This window comes from Anopheles coluzzii, chromosome 2 (assembly GCF_943734685.1).
Source record: "Anopheles coluzzii chromosome 2, AcolN3, whole genome shotgun sequence".
Lineage (NCBI taxonomy): Eukaryota > Metazoa > Arthropoda > Insecta > Diptera > Culicidae > Anopheles > Anopheles coluzzii.
Window position 1 is genome coordinate 91,054,958 of NC_064670.1, and position 27,074 is coordinate 91,082,031.

Genomic DNA, 27,074 nt, shown 5'->3' on the forward strand with positions numbered 1-27,074 from the left:
AACGCGTGTGTGCGCGCGCACGCTCGCCAACAAGCGACGAACCCGGTGGGCCCGGTGAAGACGCAGCCACCGTGCACCGTGCATCCATCCAGGTCGCTCTTCGGTCGATTCGTTCGGCTCGATCGTTCGAATCGTGCCTCACGGGAGGGGGTGGTTTTTGTATGCGAGGAGGGGTGTGAAGGGTAGGAGTTGGGGAGAGTGGGGGGTTGGGACAACTCACATGCAGCGGACCGGACGAGCGAGCGAACGAACCGAAACGATGCCGCGCGTCTTTGGCGTCTTTTTTCGAGCGCGTGCCTGTTTAGTTGCGGTTTGGCAGTCGTCGATCACGAAAGCTGTGCGCGCTTGTGCTGTGAGAGTGTGTTTTTTTATTTCGTGCGCTAAAGTTGCCGCGTGCGTACAGGTGACTGGAGTAGCGTGTGACGGAAGAAGCTGCATCGGATTTATGTGTTTTCTGTGAATAAGTTGTGTTTTTACACAGTGCAAATCACTAAACAGTGTGCAAATTTAAGTCGAGGAGAATTAAGAACACACATACAACCGTAACGCCAAAGCTTCCAACATGCAGCCAAACAAGATCGTGTCACACTGTGTGCGATGGAATCGGATGGGCTTCGTCCTGGCCGTGCTGGTGCTGCTGCTCAGTGAAAGTGTAATTCAGTGTGCAACGCCAAAGGCTCTCGCGGGCAACTCGCACGGTACCAGTAATTATTATTCCCCAAAATCTCCTCTCCCTATGTGTGTTTGTGTGTGTGTATTTATGTTTGTGTGTGCGGGTGTGCGCTTCCTTCATTAAACGCATTAACAAAACACGATAGGAGCGATGAAACCGAAAGCAACACCGACCACTGTGGTTGGAGATTTCCTTTCTCTGCCTCTTTATGACATCATGGATTGATAAAACCAGGCAAACGCCTGCTCGACTGCGTTGGTAGGAGCTTGTGTCGCTCGACTCGATTAACATAATTATGGCCGAAGAAAGTGACCCTTTACCATCATGCTGATCCGATCGCCTAAGAGCCGGTTCGCTGAAGCACACATGACAGCGGTAGGATGGGGAGGAGGGAGCGCTGCTATCCGGTGTCGCGATTGAGGGCGAGCGGGAATAGGGCCAGGATTATGCCGATATGGTGGATTACGTTACCGATCGCGCTGGATCGATTCACAGTTGGATTCGGCTTTCTGCTCGCTGGGAGCAGCCGTCGGGGACGTCGGGGTGGGATTCCGTCAATGTTATACTACCGCAGTTTACATGTCCTTTCGCAATAATGACCTTAATTGCATGGGCCACCGTTGTACACCGGGTGTTTTGTTTGAAACTTGATCTCGCAACGGCGCGCGGTACGGTGCGGTATGCGCCATTTCCCATCTACTCAGTCACTCTCGATTTCAGTCGATCGACGGCTGCGTGCTGCGTTCGGTGGCGGTGCTTACGCTGCGTGAAGCGCGTAAAGTATGTGCCCGAAATGGCGCCATCTCGTCGATGGCGCAAGCTTCCGGTAGGTCTGTCGAACCGAAGGGTTTGGTTTTTGTGGCGGCAATCGGTCGTAATGCATGTGCCCTTTTGCTTCGGCTGTCGCTGCGAAGGTTTAATCATTATTGGTAAATTTTCACACGTTCAAGGCTGTTCTAGTTGGCGTTTGTTTTCGCACGGAATGTGTGTTGGGAAGTTAAATAAATTTCAGTTTGTTTGGAACTATACATCATATTCATTGTTGCTTGATGTTTAAGCTTCATGCTTTGAATGGTTATTTTAAAAGAAAATTAAACAATTTGAAGCATTGCGCAAAGAGTTATTGTATTTTAAAATTGTCACAAAAGTGTTTTGACATTTTTTTTTGTGAATTTTTACAGCTTTTGTAAAATAGTCCAATAGTCTATTTACATTTTTTACATATGTATTTGAAAACAGTCAATAAACCGAGGGACAAGTACAAAAATATCTAAAGCTGTCAACCATAATTCCTCTGTAATATATTTTATCTAAGGAAGCTCTTCTCCAAACTGGTTTTTGTAAATTTCGCTACAACCATTGGAAAAGGCGAGCTCTTGTCAAATTCTTTCTGATTGATTTTATATGTAATTTGTAAATTCATAACAGTTTTTACATGTTTGATTTTAATAAAGTTGAATAATTCAAAACAAGATTTTCGATTAATATATAAAATGTATTAGAACTTTTACTGTAAAAATTATGAACAAATCAGATAAAAAATTAAAAATATAACTTTGCCACCCTAAAATATGATCTTGTTTGTTTGATCATATAAATGTCTCTCCTAAACGGGGCACATTTTAGTAGTTTAACGCAATCTTGAAATGAAGACGCTTAACAAATGAAACATCATTAACCTTCGATTAAACCAACTCCATTCAAGTTTGCCTGTCGACGCGGTCAAATTTGCTAATAAATTGACCTAACCTTTGCAACGAAACACTCAACCATCCATCAAATACCTCTGTCCATGCGTTCGAATGGTTTAATCAAACATGCGTTAAACCTCGCAGCATGTATGGGCTAATGTGATCATCTATTACCGGCACCGACACATTACCTCTGTCTTTGCAACATTCCTACGCATGAACTCTCACATAAGCCCACAGCTGGAGCTGAAGAACGGGTTTGAAACTCTGCAACGTAAATAATAATCACGCGATCCTCGCACCCTTTTCTGCCACTTTTAGAGCAGCTGAATAATTTCTCAACCCATCAAAAGAAGGCGAAGTAAAAAAAAACAAATGCTTTGTATCAATCAGGCGTGCGTGTGCAGATGTTGTCATCAGCATTGGGACACACGCTTAATCGGGCACGTGGCACGCATCAATTTATGCAGTCGGCGGAAAATCAACAAAAGGAATTGTGCTCAATGTTTGGCCAACCAAACCGTGTACAATAGACAATTGTAACGTGCTTCGACGGCACGCAGCATCCATTTAACGCACCGAGATTACTTCATGTATCGATAATGCTCACGCCCAGCTCCACTGTCAGTCGGTACGGGAGAGGTTAAGCTGGCTCGAATTAATTGTCTTTAGAAGTAGACATATGGTCGGTGGAGAATTTGATGCATTATTGGTACCACTACGGACCAAACGACCAACCTGTTGAACCGGCGGTTACACTTCCTTACTGTTTGGTGTTTCGAACGTTTCGTAACCTGCCCCAGGGACACTGGCATTGGGGCACCATATGCAACGAGGTTAAATTTCGTTCGGGCTGCCCTAGGCCGCCTAGATGAACCTTACATATATCCTCTCACCTTCAAAATCACTCTTGTCAGCTCCCAGCATCCCAGTATGGATGACCATGTGAATTTAATGACATTTTGATCGTCACAACTTCTTTATTCTCTGGTTAAGACTTTTCCCATCGTCTCACCCGTAGCTTTTTTACAACCTGCAATCCCCCCGAATGAATGCACAATTCCTCGTTCGATGGACGATTGCTGTTTGGGTCGGCAGTAAACGACACAATACAGTTAATGGAATGAAATGGAAATGTGTACGGCTGGTCGGTCACCAGCAAAGGCAGCAGTAAACGCGATGACCCTTTCCGGCCATCACTAAGTGCTGTTTTTGATTGGATTCGTTATGAACTGAATGATTTTTAGAGGCCAGCGCAGGGAAGCGCTAAGATGCGACATACAACCGCCGACGGTGCATTGGATCGCCTCGGGATCGGGTGATCAGGTTTCATGGACGTATCCTTCTCCCCGGGGGCAGAATGTTGGTGAGTCTTTGATCACGAGAAGATACCTAATGACTGATGGATACCTGATGAATCGACCGACGCAACAATGACATCGTATCGTTGTGGAAAGGTATAAACCATTGTCCATTAGGATGGGTATCATTATACTCTAGGAATGATAAATGGGTTGATATTTGTACTTCTGGTCAGTAATGTGTCATTGGACATAAGCAAGCAGTTTGAAATTGAATTTTATAATGTCACTGATATTTGCACATCAAACAGAATCTGTTCGCCGAATTTCGGAAAGCCTTTCATGTCACATGTGTTCAACAGCACTAGACAAAAGCGCAAATAGCTGCCCGTTGACTTCAAATACTGACCTTAACCGCTTCTTCGCTGTACGCCTTCATGCTGTTTACAATGTCCAACAATATTACCGGACAATCGATTTCGAGAGCCTTCAAATTGGCATGTTGGCACATTTTGGGGACCGTAACGATCAAAGTGGTTTCGGCAGCACTATTTCCTCAAGACCGTACCATGTTTGCAAGCAGGTACCGCATCAGCATCAACTTTGTCACCGCTCCGTGAAATAAATGTCAAGGCGTTAACTGCGCTCACAATTAGGCTCCCATTAACCTCCGAAAAAAGGAGGACACTAGCGGATGTCACGGCACTGGACGGTACTTCGGTGTAAAGAGTAAGCGCCTTTTTTAGGAGCTCATCACCTTTCCTTTATGTGAAAAATAAAATGAAATCAAGTTTTTCGAGTACCTCGCTCGGTGGTTCCGTCTTCGCACGAGAATGTCAAAATTGAATTATACACCTTCCTCCTCTCTCCGCGCCCTCCGCCTTCCCGTACCGAGTATTACGCAATTGGGCACCGAATGGGACTTGGGCATTGGAATGGAGATGATGGTGAGACCGGTGGTTGCTTGCTCGTCCAATTCACCCAACTACAACAGCAGCAGCACCGCGGCCGCATGCTTACATAAGTAGCGCCTGCTTTAAATGGACAGAGATCACGAAATGTTGAGCTCCTGCCGGGACCGGAGCGTGAGGTTTGGGTATGACCGGTATGTGATCGGCATCGGTATGGCGAAGGTTGAGAAATGCGATCATATTTCAGCGTCTCGTCCTCGCTGCTAAGCTTGGTGCTTGTTCGCATAACGCTTCTACATGACTGGTACCTAGCTTCTGGCAATTTCCGGAGATGAAACCGATAATAGGGAGTAAATTAGGTTTCATATTGTATTTAATTATAGTAATATTTGGTTTGGTTTGGATACCAAAACTAAAGGGAAATTATAAACGTTTGACATATTCATATTCATATTCATATTTATTTGTCTACCTTTTGGTTACACAAATGCTTAAATAATACTTATTACCTATGTTCCTAACCTAACAAAAATTAACACGAATTATCAAAATTTAAAAAAAAAAAATTTTTTTTTGAAAATTAGAACCTAAAATTTAAAAATTAAAAATTAAAAATTAAAAATTAAAAATTAAAAATTAAAAATTAAAAATTAAAAATTAAAAATTAAAAATTAAAAATTAAAAATTAAAAATTAAAAATTAAAAATTAAAAATTAAAAATTAAAAATTAAAAATTAAAAATTAAAAATTAAAAATTAAAAATTAAAAATTAAAAATTAAAAATTAAAAATTAAAAATTAAAAATTAAAAATTAAAAATTAAAAATTAAAAATTAAAAATTAAAAATTAAAAATTAAAAATTAAAAATTAAAAATTAAAAATTAAAAATTAAAAATTAAAAATTAAAAATTAAAAATTAAAAATTAAAAATTAAAAATTAAAAATTAAAAATTAAAAATTAAAAATTAAAAATTAAAAATTAAAAATTAAAAATTAAAAATTAAAAATTAAAAATTAAAAATTAAAAATTAAAAATTAAAAATTAAAAATTAAAAATTAAAAATTAAAAATTAAAAATTAAAAATTAAAAATTAAAAATTAAAAATTAAAAATTAAAAATTAAAAATTAAAAATTAAAAATTAAAAATTAAAAATTAAAAATTAAAAATTAAAAATTAAAAATTAAAAATTAAAAATTAAAAATTAAAAATTAAAAATTAAAAATTAAAAATTAAGGCAGCACGGGATTATGGAGGGTTCTGATGCGGGATCGGAAAGAGGATAAGGGAAGGTTGAAATCAAACATAGAATATACACAGTTAAATCGACGAATTGCACGAAGAAGGGGGTCATTACGGCCCATTGCTTATATCACTTGAAATCTTTACTTCAATGAAAGGTTATATTATTTTCTTCTCAATGTCGAAGATCACGCAATGTATGCCTTTTTCTTCGTTAAAGAGTAGGTTTAATATGTTCAGAAAAAATCTATAATGTTTTGTCTATAGTTCTCTGAAATTACTATTAAATTAAAATTCTTGGTCAAATAATGTTGTGGAATTTGAACGCATGTTCTAGGAGCTCAAATCAATCATATTTACCAGCAGAATGTGGTTGTTAATCAAACAACTCGTTCGACATGCAAATTAACAGTATTAATTTTATTTAGCTGTCAACTGAAAACATCTTCATCTGTTATGTGAATAAACATGGAGGCAGTTTTACATTGTCTACAAACTCCCTTGTAGCCACAGAGTACAACCACACGAACATATTACTTCCATCCCTTGACCGAAGAGTCTCTCACCGGTCAGACTCCTTTCACTACGGGCGCTGGTAATAATATTCCTTGTAATATTTCACTCATTGTCAAACTCCACTGCACACTGTGGACCTTGGTACGTCCACTGCAAGTAAAGCTGGCCCATCTGGACCAAGCTCGGTTGTGGAAAGAATTTAATTAATGCGCAACCACATAGCACAGATCTTCCCGAGCTTCAGAGCTACGTTCGGATGACCTTAACCTTAATGCACCTGTATATACGTTGTCTGTCCCGTCTGCGTGCAGGCTAGTTCTTCCCCCATGTGCCTCATGATCGTAGAGGAAGTGGCAGGGGTTAGGGATGAATGTTTGTCCCTCCGGCGGACGCTGATGATCGATCGATGTCTATGGCATTCTGTTCACGGTGCAAGATTTCGTATGTCATGGTTCATCTAATTTTCTATATGTTTAAACTGTCTTCAGCTTGCAACAGCCTGCCAAAAAACAGTATTGCCTCTCATATCTAGCTAATACCATTTTATCGAGATTCTATTCAAATGAACCCGCACGCCACCACACGCGATCCATTTCGGCATGCAACCAGCTCGATCAGACGAAGACGATAATTCGTTTTCTTCTGTAGCTTTTGTCTTATTTTTCATCCTCGCTCAATCTTAATGAATCTTCAAAGCTTGGCCTTTTCCTCAGTGACGGATGGTTTGGTGGTTTCTAATTTGTCAGGAGCAAAATCAAACGACAAAAGTGGCACTAGTAGGTTCGCAGGACAATAGCCATCTTGGTGAAAGCCAAGGAGGATGTGAAATAATTACAAATGAAGCAATTAATACCAGTCCAGTGGGTGAGTGTTATGTATCGTAAAGTGGTGCGTGATTAAGCTATTAAGCTATTTTCAGTTCCACTGTCGCCACACATAATCATCGTTTGTTTTGCCAGTCACTTTAAAGTCTGCGAACTAGAGTGAGCATTAAATCTTATCTCATTCCATCCGGCGGCTCGGGAAGAAATACGACATGGGCACGAATGGTTTGGACCGGATTGAATATGTATGGGGCTTTAAAATCAAATCCTATTTTTGTGCCGGCATTAATTAATCTACTTTGTTTAAATAAGACTCAAAAGGGGAAATTGATTTGATTTTAAAATTTCAAACCACAAAGATAACTATAAAACAAATGAATAAGCCACATATGGTAATTAGTGTGGTAATACGTAAATGAAAGTAAATATAGAAATGGCTTTAGGTTGTCATCTATTAACTTTAAAGATATTCATATTATAATATCTCAATAAGGCTAATAAAACGTTGTTAATATGCATTAAATTTTATAAACACTGACCAAACCCTATATTAAGAACAAACATATACATCTTAAAGCTTATTGAAACCGATCAAATATTTATGTTCAGATGTTTAAAAATTCTCATTCAATAAGCCATAATAATGGAATAAATGAATTTAATTAAATAAATAATAAGATTAGAAAAACTTCTGAAAAAATTTCATTCCGGTTAAGCGACAATTACAATGACAATTTTAGGAGGAATTGTGTTAAGGACTTGTAATAATCGGGGACTTTCACGAAAAAAGGTACGAAAACAGAAAGACAAATATAAAACACTATCGATTCGTGGAAAAGCTAAATGTTGTAATAATGACGTTATTTTGTTTATTATTAAGGTGAGACAAAATTGCCGTTTTGCTTACAATAATGACTTTATGATGAATAGTAATTAGCTGATTTGCAATCTTTTATAAAGAATAGAATAGGATCATTATTATTTATTTATACCTTTGCCAATATGTGTGGTTAGTAATCAAAGTTTTCTCTCGTTAATAATAACATACTCTTCCGCTTTATGCATTTTTATAGATCTAGCTCTAGTGTAAACTGTATTGTGGACTTAGCCAATTGTAATGTTTGTTACACTAACATTAAACAGCATGTTGGACTGTGCTGCGTTTCGTGAGCTCGTTGTATACAGAACAGGAAAATTAAAGTTTTTCAAATTGACCATTCGTACGATGGATTCAACCACACGCGTTTCATACATTATTCATTTAATTTTCTAATAAATCTGTATAAATAGTTATATTGCACCGTCTTACAACATTGATTTCGCTTGGATTTTTTGGTTTTTCTGTTCTAAATTTCAATACTGAGAGCCATGTAATTTTAATTGTAATAAATCGCTCAGCTAATAATCAACAATTCAAAAAGATACTTATTTATAGTTTATAAAATTTATATATAATTTTATATTAATTTCTATAATTTATGAGATAATTTATTTCAACTTCTAATAATAATGTTCTAGACAACTATTCAAAAAGATACTTATTTATAATTTATATAATTTATTTAAAATTTTATATTAATTAATATAATTTATGAGATAATTTATTTCAAATTCTAATAATAATGTTCTAGACAAACAAAAAAGACAAATGTTAACATTCAACTTTATTGCTTTATACAAAACAAATCTTTTTGTGTGTTGTGCGTAGTTAATTGATTCTGTAGCTCTTCAATGCGCAGTATAATACTAAAACGAATACCTTTTACATTCTCCTATCACAGACTGTCCGAACTGTGTTGAAGAATCATCTGCACCACCGCGATGGACTATGCCGCTGCTGAAGCTTGGCGAAAAGCGTTACTATCTCAGCATTTTCTTCAAGGTATAGAGAGATACATTTTAATGTCGCAAATACAAATTACTTAAAAGCAATGTATTATCATTCTGCTGCAGGCAAATTGGTTCAAGGCGCTGCAGTACTGTCGGTTCCATGGAATGCAGCTTGCGAGCATACAGACGCAGGAAGAAAACGATCGGTTGGAGAAATACGTAAAGGATTACGGTAAGATGCACGATTCCAGTTGGTTTGGTCAGGCATGCAATAACTCGCTCCATAACTTCCTCTCCACTCTTGCTCGCAGGTCTCGCCACCGAACACTTCTGGACCTCCGGTACCGATCTGGCCGAGGAGGGCAGCTTCTTCTGGGTGTCGAACGGTCGACCGCTTTCCTTCACCAACTGGAACGCCGGTGAACCGAACAACTTCCGCTACGAAAACGGCGAGGAGGAGCACTGTCTCGAGCTGTGGAACCGGGACGGCAAGGGTCTGAAATGGAACGACACACCCTGCAGCTTCGAGACGTACTTCATCTGCGAGGTCTAAGCACCGGACTGTGACTGTGTTTATCCGATTGCCCATACCCCCTCTTCCTACTGCACTTTCGAGCTGCTGTGGCTCGGAAGTGATCATAGTTCTTGCCGGTTTTTCTTCTCTCATGCTGTCATGCTGTGTATTGTGTTCAAACGAAGTGTTTCGTTCCAAATCAGTGGGCGAAATGGACGAAAAACAATAGGCTGGGGGTGGGGTACGGAAGGCGGCAGATGGTCGTGACCATTCATCGACGTCCATTGGCCAGTCGGCACCTCACGCCCGTCGCCCCTTAAAGTCGCTCAGCTTTTTTACTCTATCGTGTAGTATTTATATAGCTCATATACACATATACGAGATCAATTCCAGTGACCACGATAGCCGCCGGCGGGCGTGGAGCACGGAGAGTGAGAGACAACAACGACAAAAGAAAACTAGTGATTTAAGTAAGCTCTTCCCCATTCTCATGCTCTGGTTTTTGAAAGCGGTGTTAGTGGTCGCGTGCAGTTAGTAGATGCTGTAGGTTAATTTTAAAACACAATTTATTCTTTCCTCTTTCTTTTACCTATTTTTATGTTCTTTTCCTAATGATTTTAGTGAACCGTGAATGTCCTCTGCTGTTTACTCTCAGTTTAATGGTTCTGTTTTCTTTCATTTGTTTTCTTTTTTACCTCGGCATCTCGTGTCTGTTTCCTGCGCTTGTTCGCTCTCCACCACGTTTTTAAGTGTATGTACATAAGGTTTCGCATTACTGGCCAGCAATGTGTAGTTTAATTAATAAAAGAATACTTGCCAAAAAGTTTTAAGGGTTTTTTTTATTTATTTTCAACTTAATTTAATTAACAAGTAACAAAAATATTACTAAAAGTTACAAAAATAAAATCTAGAAAGAAATAAGAAAATGACATAAAACAGTGAGTGGAACAACTAAAAGTACGGCTGTATTTTTTTAAATTAATACAAACAAGTTAAGGAATTAAGAAAGTAAAATATATTGTTTGTATCAATTGGTTATATGGATCTGCTTCTTCTTCTTTGGCACAACAAATGTGTTTCTCCTCAACCTTTCGTTTTACTATTTTTTTGTTGCCTTATGAAACATTATTTGTGTATAAATTGTGAATAATTTCCTTTTTTGTTTAAATAAAAGCGTACAGCCAACAAACCGAGTCTATACTTTAAATGTATTTTTTTAAACTACGAGATTTTCGTATTGAATAATAAATATAACAAATTGATGGCTTTTTGATTTATTTTTAAAAGTTCGACGAGTCAAAAAGTTCAAAATGTTGCATTGTTTTTGCATTCCAAAATTTATTGGCATTTTCCGCGCATTATTTATTTTTTTAGAAATTTTCCACCATTAATCAAATAAAAAATCCACCATTTTTTAACAATATAAATATTGTTTATTATTATTTTTATGAATTCAAATTAATGACTAATTATTGATGTACAATAATAATATTATACTTTTCTTTTTTTTCACAATACTATTCCACACGCGATAAATGTTAATAAGTTTACTTCAATGATTCAGCAAGGGACCGACGGGAATCCCAAGCCTTATCACCCTAGACTGACCTGTCTGTAGCCTTCCTCACGCATACCTCTTATCATCGCATCCCAATCGCAGTTGCACAGAAGGTGCTTCTACGATCATTCAAGCTCACTCTCATAAAACGTATAGTCTTTAGAAGTTTGTGTGGTTTTCTGTACTGTTATACTGTACGCCTTTTCAAAGAAAAAAGTGATAAACCATTTTTAAAATGAATTTAATGATCACAATTCTAATTACTGTCATCACAGTGGTTCGTGGTGATCTATCGGGTCCACATACTGTGGATGGTAAGATTTTTGGGGTTTTTGTTATGGTCCAATTTAGGTTCGATTCACGTAATAATTTGTTATAACCATTTCCAGATATTCTTCAACAAAACCCATGCCTTTGCCCATGCAAACCGTTCGAGGAGAAAGAATACTTCATTCCCATCAGTCGGGTAGAATAGAATTCCAAACCGTATCCAAATGCAACCTAAACCTTTATCACCCATTCCATCCTTCGCAGACGAGCGACTGGTTCGGTGCCGTTGCCTACTGCCACAGCGTTGGCATGGAGCTGGCCGAGGTGCTGAACGAAGACGAAGCACGAGCCATGGGCGAAGTGATCGCGGAGGAAGAATCCGACTCGGATGACGAGTTTTACTGGATCGGAGCGAATGATCTCGGCGTGCAGGGTACTTACCGGTGGGCATTAACTGGACGGCCAGTGTTGTACAGCCAATGGGCTGCAGGTGAACCGAACCATGCTCGCGGTGAGAATGGCCAACAGCCCGCCGAACGATGCGTCGCTGTTGCGATGGACAAGTACGAGTGGAACGATTTCCAATGTACGCAGCAGAAACCGTTCATCTGTCAACAGTTCCGAAAACATTGAAAAGTGTGAATAAATCGTGCGTTTTCTCGGCAGAAACATTCGAGGAGTTTATTTTCAATGCTATGCATTGGTCCCATTAATCTTCTAATATTCACAAATAAATTGTCTCGGTTCATCATCACAAGAAGTCGCAACCCAGCTCATTGTAGAGCCCTGTATATAAACACAGAATGGCTCCACTCTATTATTGGCCGGCGCTACCCCATCAGCCCACTCAGCAGATTCTTTCACCTCCTGATCAGTGAGACCCCATCGAAGCCCCTGTCCGGCGATCAAACTATTCGCTCCGATCCAGTACGGTATTTTGCTTCTTTTCTGCGATCGTGTCAGTCTTCGATCTCCGTCCAGATGAAGCTGCAATAATTGGCGCTCGTTGGTATCCTTTATTGTAGCGATCGACATTCCGATCGAGCTGCAGTAGGACACGGCATCAAACCAATTCAACTGAAATGAGACAAATTATGGCTTACGCACTTGCAATCATTACGCCCTACATTTTGATCTACTTACTCGTAAATTTGGCGTGGTGTACAGCTTTCCTCCTCTTGGATTGCCGCACGGACAAACGCACAGGTTTTGGGTAATCATTTCTGTGAAGAAATGAAAAAAAACATTTTTTACATATCGTCCTACGATTGGTTTTTGCTGCTTACCGCGCGCTGTAGTAGCCCTGTACCCGTGCGTAGAAACGATTAGACAAACGAGGGTAATCCCAATGCTGCTAACAAATATGTTTGAGATCTGCATCGAAACTGGGTAAAATGTTTATCTTTCAAGGATGAAATGTTATGTTAATAAAGAACAAACGCTCCTCCCTTCTTTCACTGCTCACTATGAATGTGCTTTGTAAAGAATCTATTGCACTGATCGCTCTTTGTAAAGCATACTGCCGCTCTCGTATCGCTACTGCGCGAGAGCAAAGTAGCGAATAGCATGGAAAAGGCACTCAATTTCAAAACAAATACTGCGTGAATCCTCCTAGAGATAAGTTTTGTTTTTGTAGCAATATTTGCTGGAGTAGTGATTAAAAATGTTTCAAAATAAAATAAAGCCATTCTACGCCATCACCCTGCTATGTCCTAAAATATGACATGTGTCGTGAAGGAATAAGAAGTAATGTATAAAAAGTGTGATATTTCTGTAATAATATAGATGGAATAACATAAGTTTAGATTGCATATATATTTCCAATTGTCTGCCAACTTTAAAGTTTTTGCGCTTATTTTTAATGAAAAAATAGTAGTTTTTCTTTGGAGTCCATTTTAGCGTATGCTAAATAGCTAAATAGAATCAAAGTTCCCGGTGGCTCGTTTCAACAGCGCTTAAGCGCTCTTATCCTATTGTACATTGTTTTTATTTACATTATTTTTTCAAAAAAAATCTCAATGTATTATACTATGGTTTATGTGGATGTATGTTGATAAATTCATCAAATTTACAGCATAATCCCTATCACTTCACTACTTTTTCAATTTTTCTACAAATCGTGATATTCATTGTTAATACAACATTATTAATATATTGTTAATAAACAACTACAAAATTCCTCTGACTTCATATCATATTCTTCCCTTAAAGATCCATTATACCTTTTTATTTCTTAAACCACAACAAACTATGAGTTTACGTTAAACAACTCCTAATCAGCAAACCCAGTAAAATAGTAGGTTACATTGGCCAACACAATTTTAAAACGACACTTATGATCCAAGGGCAAATATTACAAAAATAGCACCATTCCCAATGTTGCTCTTTATTCATTTATTTTTTAATCCTAACCAGACAAGAATACCGGCTTCAAAAGGAGTACTAGGTGATGTTTGAATGGGAATTGATTTTTTTTTATTTATTTCTCGTAAGAACAGCCTAATTGACCGTAACATTTAAAAACAAGAATTTATGGAGATTTATTTAATTTCATTGAGAGAGGTAGATAAAGACGGTCATGTTAAGGAGAATATAAAAAGGAATATACAATGACCATGTGACCTTTTCTTACACTCATGTTGTATCAGAAAATGTGTTGAAACTTTTAAGTTTATTATGATTTTTGTGTTTTTTAATGAATTAAAATAATTGTTTTTTTGTGCAGTTTTGAAATCCTCGGATAAGACGGACACCTGATTAGGAAAAGAGGGGCACCATTAAATGTAAGATGGACACTTTTTTGAACACGTTGAAAATTGAAGAGTTTTATAATATTTTAACACATCCCATTGCTTTCGACGTCCTGGAACGTACATAAATCAATTTTTGTCCAACTACAACGACGTTTCATTCAGCAGTGAATTTAGGAATTGTAAGCGCTGCTTGTAACATATTGTAGAATGAAGAATCTAAGGCATGTTCATTTGAGAATCTAAGGATCGGGCACTAGCACTGGACGTTGCTCCAACTTACAGAACAACAGTTTAGAAATTCCCTTTAAGAAAATTACTCCGTGGAAAGTCTGCGACTCCAACATTTTTGAACAACTTGTTAATAGGTCAATCCATTTTTTCCACCCTGTCAAAATTCATCGTGTTGATATTTGTAATCCCATAGAATCTCTTATCTATTCCTGAACGTTATTCACGCTTTGGTGTCACGATACTTAAAGCTTTGGTGTCACGACAACTCGTTCATGCAATGAATTCATTGCATTCATGAGCTTAAAATACGTGGCAGTCAAATCAGATCCACAAAAGACCGCACGATTGGAATTGAATTTTGTATTGTTTGCGAATTTAACCATATTTGACTATATTATGACAAAAATGTTCTCATATGTGTTGTTTTACTATTACTACTATTATTACTATTAGTTTGGATGCTGGGTTATTGAGCGATTCGGTATTAACCTTTTTCATGCCTTTACGAGAAGTGTCCGTCTTACTCGCGGTGTCCGTCTTTACCTACCTTCCCCTATTAATATTAATTAATTAATATCAATATCAATATTAATATTAAATTTTAAAAATAGTAACAGTCAAGCATTTAAATTCAAAAAATAGTAATAGTTAAGCTTTTAAATTTTTGTAGCAATGTTGGCTACATTCATAATTAAAACATCATGGACTAATATATGCGTTCTTAATAAAAAAAAACTTGCTGAAAGGTTGATGCAATTTTTTTCGCATATTGGAGAAGAGATATTTTTTCTCATTAAGCAAATCATTAATTATGAGAGGCATTCCCAAACATATACTTTTAATGACGGCACGAAGCCACCGCTATTTAAATTTTTCCAGATTATATCAAGGTTTGCATCCAGATTATATCTATTTTTTGTTATATTTTGCTTAAACTGGTAAAAGTTAGCCACTAAAATAGTTTATTGGTCTGATTATAATTATGTTGGTTTTTGGTTTTTCAAATTTGATCAAATGGGAATGTGTCAAATCAGTACAATTTGCTCGAAGAAATCCAAAGTTCAGAAAATTCTAAATTCTGAATTTTAAATTCTTAAATCGTATAGCGAAATCGCATGTATCGACAAAAGCGTATATTGGTCAAATAACTGTACTCTTAAAAAGGGTCCAATGTATTGTTTATTGTAATTGCATTTTCAGATACAATAAAATCTTGTATGTTTTATTTTAAATTAAACCAAATTGAAATTATTTGTTGTTATTATGATAGTTTTGTAAGGATTTACCTTCCATCCAAATGGAAAATTTCGTCAAATTAACCTTTTAAATACTTTACGTCGATTCCTTCTAAATTAACGTTTTCTGCTGTTAACAGTCAAATTTGTGTTTGAATTTGACGTTTACATTAACCCATCCCATCCGACAGCTGGAACTACCATTCCCATCTTTGAATGCCCATCACCAAAGGACAAGCTGTCAAACCAGGCTAGCTAGCTGTCAGTGGTGTTGAATGGATTTTTGGCTTGGCTTTATTTTCGGGGTCGAAAAAGTGGAATAAAATAAACAATTTGCTCAATTCATCGTTGCAACGAAACGTTCCACAATGTCGCAGCGATTTCCTGCGGCCAACGTGAATGCCGGTCCAGGCTCGCAGCGTTATCCTGCTTCACCGGGCCAAAATAATCAGCCGCCCGTGATGCGTCCATACGGACCGGGTAACAATTTTTCGGTAGGCTTTCACCGTGAACTGCTTGTGGTGCAGCACCATTAACCAGCTGAAATTGACCTTAATCGTAAAATGCTCTGATTACCTCCATCTGTGTGCGTATTTATTCTATTACAGCCCCGTGCGTACACTCCACCACCGCAGATGGGAGGTGGCGGTGGGCCGGCTCAAAATCAGCATCAACGCCCGATGCAACCCGGCTTCCAGGGCGGCAGCATGCGGGGCTCACCAATGTCCGCCTCTTCCGGAGGAAAGCGAAATGCCGAGAGCCGTGCCTCAATGAATCAGGCTCAGCAGAAAAAGTGAGTTTATTCTATTCTGTCTTTAAACAATGATTTGTTGCTAATTCCTTCTCCTTCATTTGCCTGTTGTTTTTTTGTTGCAGTGATTATTCGGTAAAAAAGAAGAAAAAGCTTGCTGACAAAATTCTGCCCCAAAAGGTGCGCGATCTAGTACCCGAGTCACAGGCGTACATGGACTTGCTGGCGTTCGAACGCAAACTGGATGCGACCATTATGCGCAAACGGTTGGACATCCAGGAGGCACTGAAGCGCCCGATGAAGCAGAAGCGCAAGCTGCGTATCTTCATCTCGAACACGTTCTACCCAAGCAAGGACGGCAGCGAGGGTGACGCCAACCCGGACGGTTCCGTTGCGTCCTGGGAGCTGCGCGTGGAGGGCCGTCTGCTGGAGGACAACAAATCCGACCCGACCAAGATAAAGCGCAAGTTTTCCAGCTTCTTCAAATCGCTCGTCATCGAGCTGGACAAGGATCTGTACGGGCCGGACAATCATCTGGTCGAGTGGCACCGTACGCACTCCACGCAGGAAACGGACGGGTTTCAGGTGAAGCGTCCGGGTGATCGGAATGTGCGCTGCACGATTCTGCTGCTGCTCGATTATCAACCGCTGCAGTTTAAGCTCGATCCACGGCTCGCCCGTTTGCTGGGCGTGCACACACAGACGCGTCCGGTCATTATATCCGCCCTGTGGCAGTATATCAAGACGCACAAGCTGCAGGACGCCCACGAGCGAGAGTACATTGCGTGTGACAAGTATTTGGAACAGATTTTCGGCTGTCCGCGCATGAAGTTCGCTGAGATTCCGCAGCGCCTGAACCCGCTGCTGCATCCGCCCGATCCGATCGTGATCAACCACGTGATAACGGTCGAGGGTGGGCTGGAAAACAAGCAAACCGCCTGCTACGACATCGACGTGGAGGTGGACGATACGCTCAAGAATCAGATGAACACGTTCCTGCTCAGTACGGCCAGCCAGCAGGAGATACAGACGCTCGACGGCAAGATCCACGACACGGTCGAGACGATCAATCAGCTGAAAACGAATCGCGAGTTCTTCCTCAGCTTCGCCAAGGATCCGCAAACGTTCATACAGAAGTGGATCGTGTCGCAAACGCGTGACCTCAAGGCGATGACGGACATCGTCGGCAATCCGGAGGAGGAGCGGCGGGCCGAATTCTACCACCAGCCGTGGACACAGGAGGCCGTTTCGCGGTACTTCTTCACCAAGGTGAACCAGAAGCGGGCCGAGCTGGAGCAGGCACTCGGCATCCGAAACTCTTAATTTTCTGGTGGGCTTTTGTCGACGGTCGCCCGTTGGTGCATTTGTATGATTTTCTCGTGTTGGTAATTCGTCACCACATTCAATTTTATTACGTACTAAGACGATCCCAATCCCCCACCTTTCCCGCGGAGGGAGGGATATATAATCTGTATTTGCAACAAGTTTTGACGCTTTTTTTACGAACAGTTCTCGTAATTAAATACGAATAAATACTCTAGGAGTGGAAACATTCCCGCATTAAAAGGTGATGGTGTGATAGCTAAAGAAGTGTCCATCCGACGATCTTTCTACGCAAATGAATAATGATTTAGCATTTAGCAGGCAGATAATGCGTATATAGGTGAGTCACCGTAGCCATTAAGTCGACAATTCATATTTTGCAGTATTTCCCCGTTATTTTTTTTTTCTTAAATCTGGATTTCATTTTATCAGACTGCAGACACGCGGAAGTGTTCGATACTAGAACCAAAGTCAATTGTTGGGCCTTCTAAGTTCCAAATAATGTCCGAGAGTGAGATATGTTTGGTAATATTCACCAGATAGGAATAGTGTTACATGATATGTTACAGAACAGGGAACCCCAATCTTATTCAATTTCTGTATACCTTATTCTTCCGGAATACGGTAGAGATCTGATACAGGATAGAGGTAGATGTGTGGTGTCAGTTCCAGGACCGCCAGGATTTTTTCAAAGCTTTTCTGATTTCTGAGGATCAATGTCAAGGGCCCAGATGGGGCTAGGAACAGTTATACAATTTAGGATACCCATTGCCATCTTGACCAGCAAATGGATCATTCCTCTCTCATCTTTTTTTCAACATTCTCCAGGATGCTCGGTCCCTGGCTGCAGCTTCCCATCAATGTAGACATCCGATCTCCAATTCCAACCATCGAGCTAGCTGTACTTCCCTGTGCCTCATGCCGAACTGGGGATCGCTGTCACCTTCTTGGTGGAGCATGTGCCTCGGTTCGCCGTACAGCTCAGCAAGCTCGTAGTTCATCCTTCTCCTTCACACCCCATGTTCGAACACACCGCCAAATATGGTCCGGAGGATGCGTCGCTCAAACACGCGTAGAGCGTTTGCATTAGTGTTCTGCTCTTTGGAGCGCATCCACGACTCCGATCCGACTGCGACTATTGTTAGTCCGATTCCGACTCCGGCAAAATCCAAACCACTAGTTCTACGCGGAGTCGTTCGAAGTCGTCCGGAGTCGTTCGGAGTCGTTAGGCGTCGTTCGAAGTCGTCCGGAGTTATCTGGAGTCGCCCATAGTAGTTTGGAGTTGGAGTGGACCGGAGTCGGAGTCATTCGGAGTCGTCTAAAGTCGATCGGAGTCATCCGGAAACAGAGTTGGTCGGAGTCAACAGGAGACATCCGGAGCAAAGTTGTTGTGATCAGGCATTTCATTTCGTTGTGTTTATTTTTCTTTCACTTTGCGCGTGCTCTTCGCATACAGCCCTTTGTGTCAAAGGCCGACTCCGGCCGACTCCGGACGACTTCGACTTCAACCGATTCCGGACGACTCCGGACGACTGCGGACGACTGCGGACGACACCAGACGATTCCGAACGATTCCGGACGACTCCGAACGACTCTGAACAACTATGGGCGATTCCAGGAAATTCCGAACGACTCGGGATAATGCTGGACGGACCTACCTTCCGGTGTCGGTTCCGAAATTATCGGAGTCGGATCGGAGTCGACTCCGGAATTTTGCCTACTTTATCCATCACTAGTTTGCATCCTCCGCTCGAATTCTCCAAGACTCGTGTGCATAGAGCAGGGATCTCCAAAGTTTTCAGCTCGCGGGCCGCATTGCTTCGAAAATAACTATGTTGAGGGCCATTTGACGTTACTTTTAACTGATGGGTGAACGTTTAAATCTCGTTTTTATAACGAGATACTAACGAGACTTGTACAGCTTCGTATTACTAAAGCTTGATATTCGCCTAAGAAAAGTAAAAAATAAAATATTGCTTAAAAAAAGTGAAAATAATATAATATTTATTTTAGCCATTACAAAGTCATCGTGGGCCGCATTAGCAGTCGGTGAAGCCCATAGTACGCACCATTCCCCTGCGCAATGCGCCGCTGGATTTCGCTTCCGATGTCGTTATTCGGAGTAACGACCGTCTCGAGATAGCAGAACTCCTTTACTGCCACGAGATTGTCGCCGTCAACTAATACACTGCTTCCAAGAGGGTATGAGTCGCCGGCAAGCAGGTACTTCGTCTTCGTCGCATTGATTCTCAATCCAATTCTTGCTGCTTCGCGTTGAATCATGGAACATTACTTACTTACTTACTTATCCGGCGCTACAACCGCTTTGCGGTCTTGGCCTGCCTCAGGAGTGTCCGAAACCGCTCACGGTCTCGCGCCTTCGTCTGCCAGTCCGTTATCCCGGCCTTAATGGCGGACGCCTCCACGCCATCTTGCCACCTCAATTTGGGCCTACCACGCCTCCTCTGTCCTTGTGGACGGCCTAAAACGACTTTACGGGCTGGGTCGTCCGTTTCCATGCGTACAACATGGCCAGCCCACCGGAGCCTGGCGAGCATGATACGCTGTACGACAGTGAGGTCGCCGTACATCTCGTATAGCTCGTCATTATAGCGGCTCCTCCATTGTCCTTCCACACATACGGGGCCAAGTATCCTTCTGAGCATCTTCCTCTCGAACGCGGCTAAGAGGGTTTCGTCAGATTTGGCCAGTGTCCATGTCTCAGAAGCGTATGTGAGTACTGGTACTATATAGGTACTATATATATCGCGACAGGTTCTTTGAGGTGAACTGCTTTTTCAGGCTCTAGAATGACCGGTTGGCAGCCAGCATCCTTGCGCGCAACTCAGCTTCCATGCTGTTGTCGTTGCTGACCTTTGACCCAAGATAGGTTAAATGTAGGACGACTTCAAAAGTGCGTTCACCTATCTGCACGTCACGCCTACGTAGATTCTGATTATTTGTTGGTGGGCCCGCTGATGTTGCCACCATCAGTTTGGTCTTTGCCTCGTTTATCTGCAATCCGAGGTTCTCTGCCGCCTGCTCGATCCCTTGGTAGGCTTCTGCTACATAGGAGAGCCGCAGACCAATGATGTCTATATCATCAGCGTATGCCAGGATCTGGGTTGACTTATAGAAGATAGTTCCCGTAGTCTCCACCCTCGAGTCGCGGATGGCCTTCTCTAGCGCCAAGTTGAATAGGAGACAGGCAAGCCCGTCCCCCTGGCGCAGACCCTTGGTGGTAGCAAAAGGTCCTGAGAGTTTTCCATCCACCCTCACCTGGCATGTGACGCTGGTCATAGTCATTCTAACTAGCCTTATCAGTTTGGTCGGGTTTAAAAATGAGCTCATAGCGTCGTACAGTTTTACCCTGGCTATGCTATCGTATGCGGTTTTGAAGTCTATGAAGAGATGGTATGTGTCGTTTCTGTATTCAGCCATCTTCTCCAAGATCTGCCGCATGGTGAAGATCTGATCAGTGGTTGATTTTCCGTTTCGGAATCCTCTTTGATAGTTTCCAGCTATCTTTTTGACGTGCGGGACAAGACAATCCTGAAGGATTAGGGAAAATATTTTATAGGCGGTATTCAACACGGTAATACCCCTGTAGTTGCTGCAGTCCAACCTATCTCCCTTCTTGTATATGGGGTAGATGATGCCGAGATTCCAATCACAAGGCATCGATTCGCTATCCCACACCTCAGTAACAATTTGATGAATCTCGTTTTCTAGTCGTGCACCTTCATTCTTGACCAGTTTGGCTGCAATTCCGTCGGTTCCGGGTGCCTTGTTATTTTACAGCCGACGGATAGCCTTTCGTGTTTCTTCTATGCTAGGTGGCAGTAGCATGACACCATCTGCTAGTGGCGCTTCTAGCTGTTCGCTAAACTGGTCATTGAGTAATTCATCAAAGTACTGAGCCCACCGCGAGAGGACCTCTGGCTAGTTACTGACCAGAACTCCATCCTTGTTGCGACAGCAGGTTACCTTAGGTACAACGTTGTTTCGGTGACCTGCTATCGCTAGGTAAAACTTTCGTTTCGGTCCGTACGCCTCTCTGGTTTGCTCGAGTTCCCGCATGTTTTGCTCTTCCAAAGCATGCTTCTTGGAGCGGTGAACTCGTTTCTCTTCGCGTCTGAGCCGTGAATATTCCTCTGCGCATGCCCGCGTTCTATGCCGTTGCTGCATTGCTCGGTATGCAGTATTCTTACGTTCGTTCACTTGTCTCCATTCATCGTCGAACCAGCCAGATTTGGTGTTGCCACGACGTGGTGGGAGTATATTTCTTGCACAGTTTATTATTTTTGTTTTTAGAGCGTTCCACCTCCCTCTCGTAGTTTCATAACTGTTTTCTGGTAGTAGTGACTCGTCTAAAGCGGCTTTGAATTCCTGTTGGACAGTAATGTCCCTTAGAGAGTCCGTGTTGAGCCGAGGCTGCGTGTTTTCTCCGCCCCCATTGGCGCGGGGGCGGGCGATTCTACAACGTATCACTAAGCCAACCAAGTAGTGATCGGAATCGATATTGGTTCCTCGATATGTTCTGACATTTAACAGGCTCGACTGTCGTCGGCGGCTTATTAACACGAAGGATTCTCCACGCGGGTGCGCCCATGTAACCTTGTGGATTTTCTTGCGCGCAAATTTGGTACTTCCAACAACCAGATTGTTTGCTGCGGCGAACTGGACCAATCCACTACCATTATCATTACTGTGCTCATGCAGACTGACAGCCAGTGTATTGGCGGTACATTGGCTCCCTACCGACTTTTGCGCTGAAGTCCCCCAGGATGATTATGAGATCATGCCTGGGGCACGCATCTATGGTTCTAGCGAGGCTGCCGTAAAACAGCCAGCCAGTGCATAGCCTACCATTTATAGCCTTGAAATCCATGATTGCGGGTTTCAACCGGGGACCTACGGCGAAACCCGTTCCGAGCACGCGGTGGCGGTCGTGGCAGCTGTAGTATATGTCGTAGCAATGCTTACCACGCCTGTTCTGCACACCGTTCCCTAGCCACCGAATCTCTTGTAGAGCTACGAGGTCCATGCTCAGTGTGGCTAGGGCATCATCAAGTTTTTTCAAAGCTCCGGCTTCGCTTAGAGTGCGTACGTTCCATGAGCCCATTTTCAGAGTAGTCCGGGGGCATTGCGTATGGTCGGTATCGGGATGTCCGTTTCTAGAATTTCTGTGGCTTTCCGTAGTCGTTGATTCATGGGACTGGGCGACTGGCCCCGCGCCCACGTGACCGTTTTGTTTTGCGTCGGGTTGCCCCCCCCCCCCCCCCCCGACGTTCAGGCACCCAGTTTCCCGGGATACCCACCCCCCTCCTGGTTTGCCATATGCCATCATCCGCCCAAGGGGTTGGATCAAGCCCTTGTATACAAGCTTGGATATGTGGTGACACACGTTACCACTCTGCACGACGAGGACGTGTCGGAATAGGAGTTGGATGGGAGAGCCTGTATTAACCCTCGAGGGGCTTCGGATCCCATCCCATTGCACAGCTAATATGGCTTTGTAGCATATCTGCTATACAGAACATATTGTAATACACACTATCAGCCATAGACACATAGTAACACACTTTGGAAAGCCAAGTTACACCATTGTAACACATTCATTATAACACATTCAGTAAATCAGATCATACCATACACATCCGGAAGAGCTCAGGCCACACCGTTCATATAAAAACAATTGTGACACACTTAACAGAACCAACCGAAACGTACAACATAAGCAGGAACAGTTTATGCTTTATAACCCAAAGCAGGAACAGTAGAAGCATTAAACCCAAAACCATCGTTCTTGTCAACAAAAGACAAACGTAACTAGCTTAGTGAAAACAATAACTTTCCAACATACAACCCGGAACCAAATGTGAGAAACCCTTAACTTCATTTGAATATAAATAAAACCAACTCCGATCATGGCAAGTCAGATTCGTTCGGACTGTCAGGATAGGACTATGCCCATCCTATATCTATCGACTTCTCATTTAAAGAGTTTAGATATGTCCCCCTGCCCAAGGTAAGGCCTCTAAACTCCAACGTTTCCAGTAAGGGAAACCTCCTAAAGGTTTCTATGATCGCCTGGACGATCAAGTGTCGAGCGTCCGCTTCGAAACAGTATCCACCTCAGTTCTACTTAATTCGGCAAACGATGACGAAGGCCACCCTGACCAACGCGAGTTCAAAGTTACTGCATGGCAACCGTCCCAAAATCGAACATACCGTGACTATCTCAAAACATACCACATGGCGACCGTAACAGTCATCAAACATATTACAGCTTTATGTTGTGATCGTTAATTCAACTAGTAAAATATGCTTCATTATTTGGAAAGCATCTTCAATCATTCAAATTTCATGAAATATGTGAAAATACTTATGAAGTATCTAAAGTTTTCCCAGTCTCGAATGAAGTTTCCCAGATAGGACCTCACCAATTATTTTAGTACAATTTTTACTCGCCAATTTACAATTTTTTTGCAAGTAACGAAAATTTCGCGTTAAAGTAACAGACGAATGATAGAACGATAAAGAAAAAAACGAATGAAAAACTGATAATGCAGAAACTAGCCTATAAATAACGCGAGAACGGAAGGATACGAATGTAATTTCTCTCTTCTTAGCAGCTGCCCAACAGCCAATATGTCCGGTGAGCCGTGAATATTTGCCAAACATTTTAACCGCCGTCCTGATATCGCACTGTTTTTGAGTGTACGCATAGCCCAAGAGAGCTACTGTTATTATTCTTTTGTTTCTTTACGATAAGCGGTGTAGCACATATCGTTCTCGTTCTCTTTTATCCCTTAGTCGTAAAAGGAATCACTAATGTCGGATAAAAAGCTGAGCGGCGAGCAATATCCATCATATGGATCGCAATGACGCGGCGCTTAAAGTTTCAAACATGAATATTTAGATAAAGGGATATTCTGCTTGAAAAAATCCATCGGAAGGCAGCTGGGGTTCTACAGAATTTGTTAAAATTTGAAGCAAAATGCCTAGAGGTACTCGTTTGTTTCGAGAGTATTGTCTTAAATCAAAACGTACGATGCGTTGATCTCAAAATCAGCATGGCCAAATTGTTTCTTCATTTATCCTGATAGTGTTCTCCTACAGAGTATGTAATTTGACTGTTAAATTTGCATTGTACTGTTGATCTTCCAATTACGTTGTTTGGATTTATGTTTTAGAACGAATGGAAATTCGAAATCCCTTTACTTGTGGAGACGCCTGGTCATTCATGTACATAGAGGACTGCCCTAAAAATGTTCTGAAGATTTATTTTTTTCCTCTTTTGTTTTTAAGTTTATAAAATTTGCCAAAGTCCAGCTACGATGGCAAATCCACAGATTAAATTGAGCGTTGCTCCATGCCACATTAGCATTTCACATTGGACGGATAATCGCAGATGGATAGTCGCTCGTTGAAGTACAATCCACCCGGACAGTTGCCATGTTCCACCCGGCCACCGTTATAACATCTATAGTACATTGTACAATTTTGCGAATCGCGGAAGTAACCGTCGCGTGTACAAACAAATGGTCCGGTTTGGCCCGACGGGGGTTTTACGACCGGCGTACTGGGTGTAGCAGGTGTACTGGGTGTTATGGGTGTACTGGGCGTAGCAGGTGTAGCGGACGGCGCTTTTCTATTAACACAGCCGTTTAGTGCAGCTAGCAGCGCAAACTTGGGACCACACTTCCCCGTAAAGTCGACAATATCGATCGCCCACACCATACCGCCGCCAAGCCCGTACTTTGCAATCACGTCACACTTCTGCCCGATGCTTTCCACACTGTCGTAGCTGACCCACTCACCGCCACCGGATGCGAACGCGCCAACCTGTACCGAATCGTACTGTTAGCGGGTCAGCATAGAGGAATTACAAATTTCGTAGTATGCCAGTGATCCTGCCTGTCTCGTGACTGGTCCTGGAGTTCCGACACCACTAACCGGTGCACCGACACCGTCCACGGTTGGTTTGGCCAGCTTGAAGGAACGTCCGTAGAAGGGAATGCCCAAGTTGAGCTTGTTTGCAGGCGCACCCTTACTCAGCCAATAGGTAATCACAGCTTCCGCGTTCAGCGCACGCTTATAGTCCGAATTGTCCAGTGCGGCCGATCCCTGCTTAAGTGGAGCATGATGTCGAGTGACGCCATAATTGCCCTGCATGTCGTACGTCATCAGGTTGATGAAGTTGACCACTTTCGATATGGCCGGAATGTCGTACCGATCGTTGCCTTCGAAGCTGGTACCACCAACTGCCACCGTCAGCAGATACTTGCTAGACGAGAATGCGGTCGAAAGCTCTTTGAGAAACGGCACAAAGTTGACTTTATCATCCGCAACGGGATACTCCCAATCGATGTCCATACCATCGAATCGATACTTTTTGAGAAAAGCTGCCGCATTTCGGGCGAATGTGGTACGCAGCTCCGGGGTTTTGGCTACCTTGGAGAAGCTTTCGGTGCCTGCATTATAGCCACCGATGGCGGCCAACGTTTTCAGGGCGGGATTGGTCTTCTTCAGATCGTTCAACTTGAGGATCGTAGCCTCCGAGAAGGCCGCTTCGTTGGGAATAACAATCGTTCCGTCTGGTTTGATGTTGTAGAATGAGTAGACGAGCTGCGTGCACAGTGCGGGATTGATATTTTCGACATCGAACTTTCCCCTGGCCACATAACCCGAGGCCCAGGATCCGTAGTAGCACACGACTTCTCCTGCAAGGAACGATCGCCGTTAGAGCTGTTCCGATGCGGTGATGAGAGGCCATACTTACTGCTATCGACTGCTGAAAGCAGAGAACAGGCAGCCACCAGTAGAATAAACCACAGCGACACAGAGTGAGCCATTTTTCTTGGAAGCTTTACCAAAAACGTAGAACTACCACAAACAGATCGCGACCTCTTTTATACACGCGTTGAACCAGAGCCGTGCCAGCTGCAGCAACTCATCTGTTCAAATATCCAATTGACGTCACAGATTTTGTGTCTGCCTGGCTTTGGCTCGTACGGTGTACCGGCAAAGGTAAACAGGAAGCTGCACATATAGTGGCAGATGGTTTGATTTTATCCCAGAACGGAGGAAAACGCATTTGAAATAGCATTTAAAAGCTCAGTGGTAAACATGGCTGTTCAAATCTTGAAATCATTGTACTGATAAAAACACAAGCTTACAGACCAAATGGTAAATTTAATTTTTGACAAATTTAATTTGAATGTTTGGATAATCAAATCTTTGTAGTGGAACCAGAAATCCGAACATTGAGGAACGGAGCGAATTTTTTTAAAGCGTTCAGTTTTGCACTGCAATGCAATACACTAATACGCTTTAATACTTTTATTATTAGAACGATTGCACTATAATCCACATAAATTGGTTATAAAAAGAAAAATAGTGTGTAGAATTTAAAAAAAAAACTATCTAGTTATTGTTTAGAATAG

The 27,074-nt window shown here is 41.8% G+C and overlaps 4 protein-coding genes and 1 pseudogene across 5 annotated transcripts; 3 read left to right on the forward strand and 2 right to left on the reverse strand.

Annotated features, from left to right (window-relative positions):
- Window positions 1-269: 269 nt before the first annotated feature.
- On the forward strand, window positions 270-10,327 carry LOC120950709 (C-type lectin 37Db-like). Of its 2 annotated transcripts, none has more exons than XM_040368963.2 (4): window positions 270-704; window positions 8,939-9,039; window positions 9,111-9,219; window positions 9,299-10,327. In XM_040368963.2, the coding sequence occupies exons 1-4, from the start codon at window positions 563-565 to the stop codon at window positions 9,538-9,540; spliced, it is 594 nt and encodes a 197-aa protein (XP_040224897.2). In that variant the 5' UTR covers window positions 270-562; the 3' UTR covers window positions 9,541-10,327. The 2 variants fall into 2 exon arrangements, with proteins under 2 accessions (XP_040224897.2, XP_040224898.2); XM_040368964.2 differs by having other exon boundaries at window positions 273-698.
- An 809-nt stretch (window positions 10,328-11,136) lies between these two features.
- LOC120951743 (C-type lectin 37Db) lies at window positions 11,137-12,000 on the forward strand. The gene is made up of 3 exons (XM_040370627.2): window positions 11,137-11,373; window positions 11,449-11,525; window positions 11,594-12,000. The coding sequence occupies exons 1-3, from the start codon at window positions 11,295-11,297 to the stop codon at window positions 11,960-11,962; spliced, it is 525 nt and encodes a 174-aa protein (XP_040226561.1). The 5' UTR covers window positions 11,137-11,294; the 3' UTR covers window positions 11,963-12,000.
- On the reverse strand, window positions 11,980-12,888 carry LOC120951742 (uncharacterized). Its single transcript, XM_040370625.2, has 3 exons — window positions 12,616-12,888; window positions 12,473-12,552; window positions 11,980-12,406 (listed from the first exon to the last, which is right to left on the reverse strand). Exons 1-3 carry the CDS (start codon window positions 12,707-12,709, stop codon window positions 12,047-12,049), a joined length of 534 nt encoding a protein of 177 aa, XP_040226559.2. The 5' UTR covers window positions 12,710-12,888; the 3' UTR covers window positions 11,980-12,046.
- A 2,908-nt stretch (window positions 12,889-15,796) lies between these two features.
- LOC120950770 (brahma-associated protein of 60 kDa-like) lies at window positions 15,797-17,865 on the forward strand. Its single transcript, XM_040369051.2, has 3 exons — window positions 15,797-16,042; window positions 16,157-16,341; window positions 16,425-17,865. Exons 1-3 carry the CDS (start codon window positions 15,917-15,919, stop codon window positions 17,620-17,622), a joined length of 1,509 nt encoding a protein of 502 aa, XP_040224985.1. The 5' UTR covers window positions 15,797-15,916; the 3' UTR covers window positions 17,623-17,865.
- A 6,802-nt stretch (window positions 17,866-24,667) lies between these two features.
- LOC120950985 (chitinase-3-like protein 1) lies at window positions 24,668-26,370 on the reverse strand (annotated as a pseudogene).
- Window positions 26,371-27,074: the final 704 nt, after the last annotated feature.

Bases quoted from the DNA above. Each gene is read 5' to 3' on its own strand.
- LOC120950709 (XM_040368963.2), top strand. From the start codon at position 563: ATGCAGCCAAACAAGATCGTGTCACACTGTGTGCGATGGAATCGGATG. The intron at 705-8,938 runs GTAATTATTATT...CTCCTATCACAG, and splicing joins GGGCAACTCGCACGGTACCA to ACTGTCCGAACTGTGTTGAA. The intron at 9,040-9,110 runs GTATAGAGAGAT...ATTCTGCTGCAG, and splicing joins ATCTCAGCATTTTCTTCAAG to GCAAATTGGTTCAAGGCGCT.
- LOC120951743 (XM_040370627.2), top strand. From the start codon at position 11,295: ATGAATTTAATGATCACAATTCTAATTACTGTCATCACAGTGGTTCGT. The intron at 11,374-11,448 runs GTAAGATTTTTG...AACCATTTCCAG, and splicing joins GGGTCCACATACTGTGGATG to ATATTCTTCAACAAAACCCA. The intron at 11,526-11,593 runs GTAGAATAGAAT...CATCCTTCGCAG, and splicing joins ACTTCATTCCCATCAGTCGG to ACGAGCGACTGGTTCGGTGC.
- LOC120950770 (XM_040369051.2), top strand. From the start codon at position 15,917: ATGTCGCAGCGATTTCCTGCGGCCAACGTGAATGCCGGTCCAGGCTCG. The intron at 16,043-16,156 runs GTAGGCTTTCAC...ATTCTATTACAG, and splicing joins GACCGGGTAACAATTTTTCG to CCCCGTGCGTACACTCCACC. The intron at 16,342-16,424 runs GTGAGTTTATTC...TTTTTGTTGCAG, and splicing joins AATCAGGCTCAGCAGAAAAA to TGATTATTCGGTAAAAAAGA.
- LOC120951742 (XM_040370625.2), bottom strand. From the start codon at position 12,709: ATGCAGATCTCAAACATATTTGTTAGCAGCATTGGGATTACCCTCGTT. The intron at 12,553-12,615 runs GTAAGCAGCAAA...ATTTCTTCACAG, and splicing joins CAGGGCTACTACAGCGCGCG to AAATGATTACCCAAAACCTG. The intron at 12,407-12,472 runs GTAAGTAGATCA...GTCTCATTTCAG, and splicing joins ACACCACGCCAAATTTACGA to TTGAATTGGTTTGATGCCGT.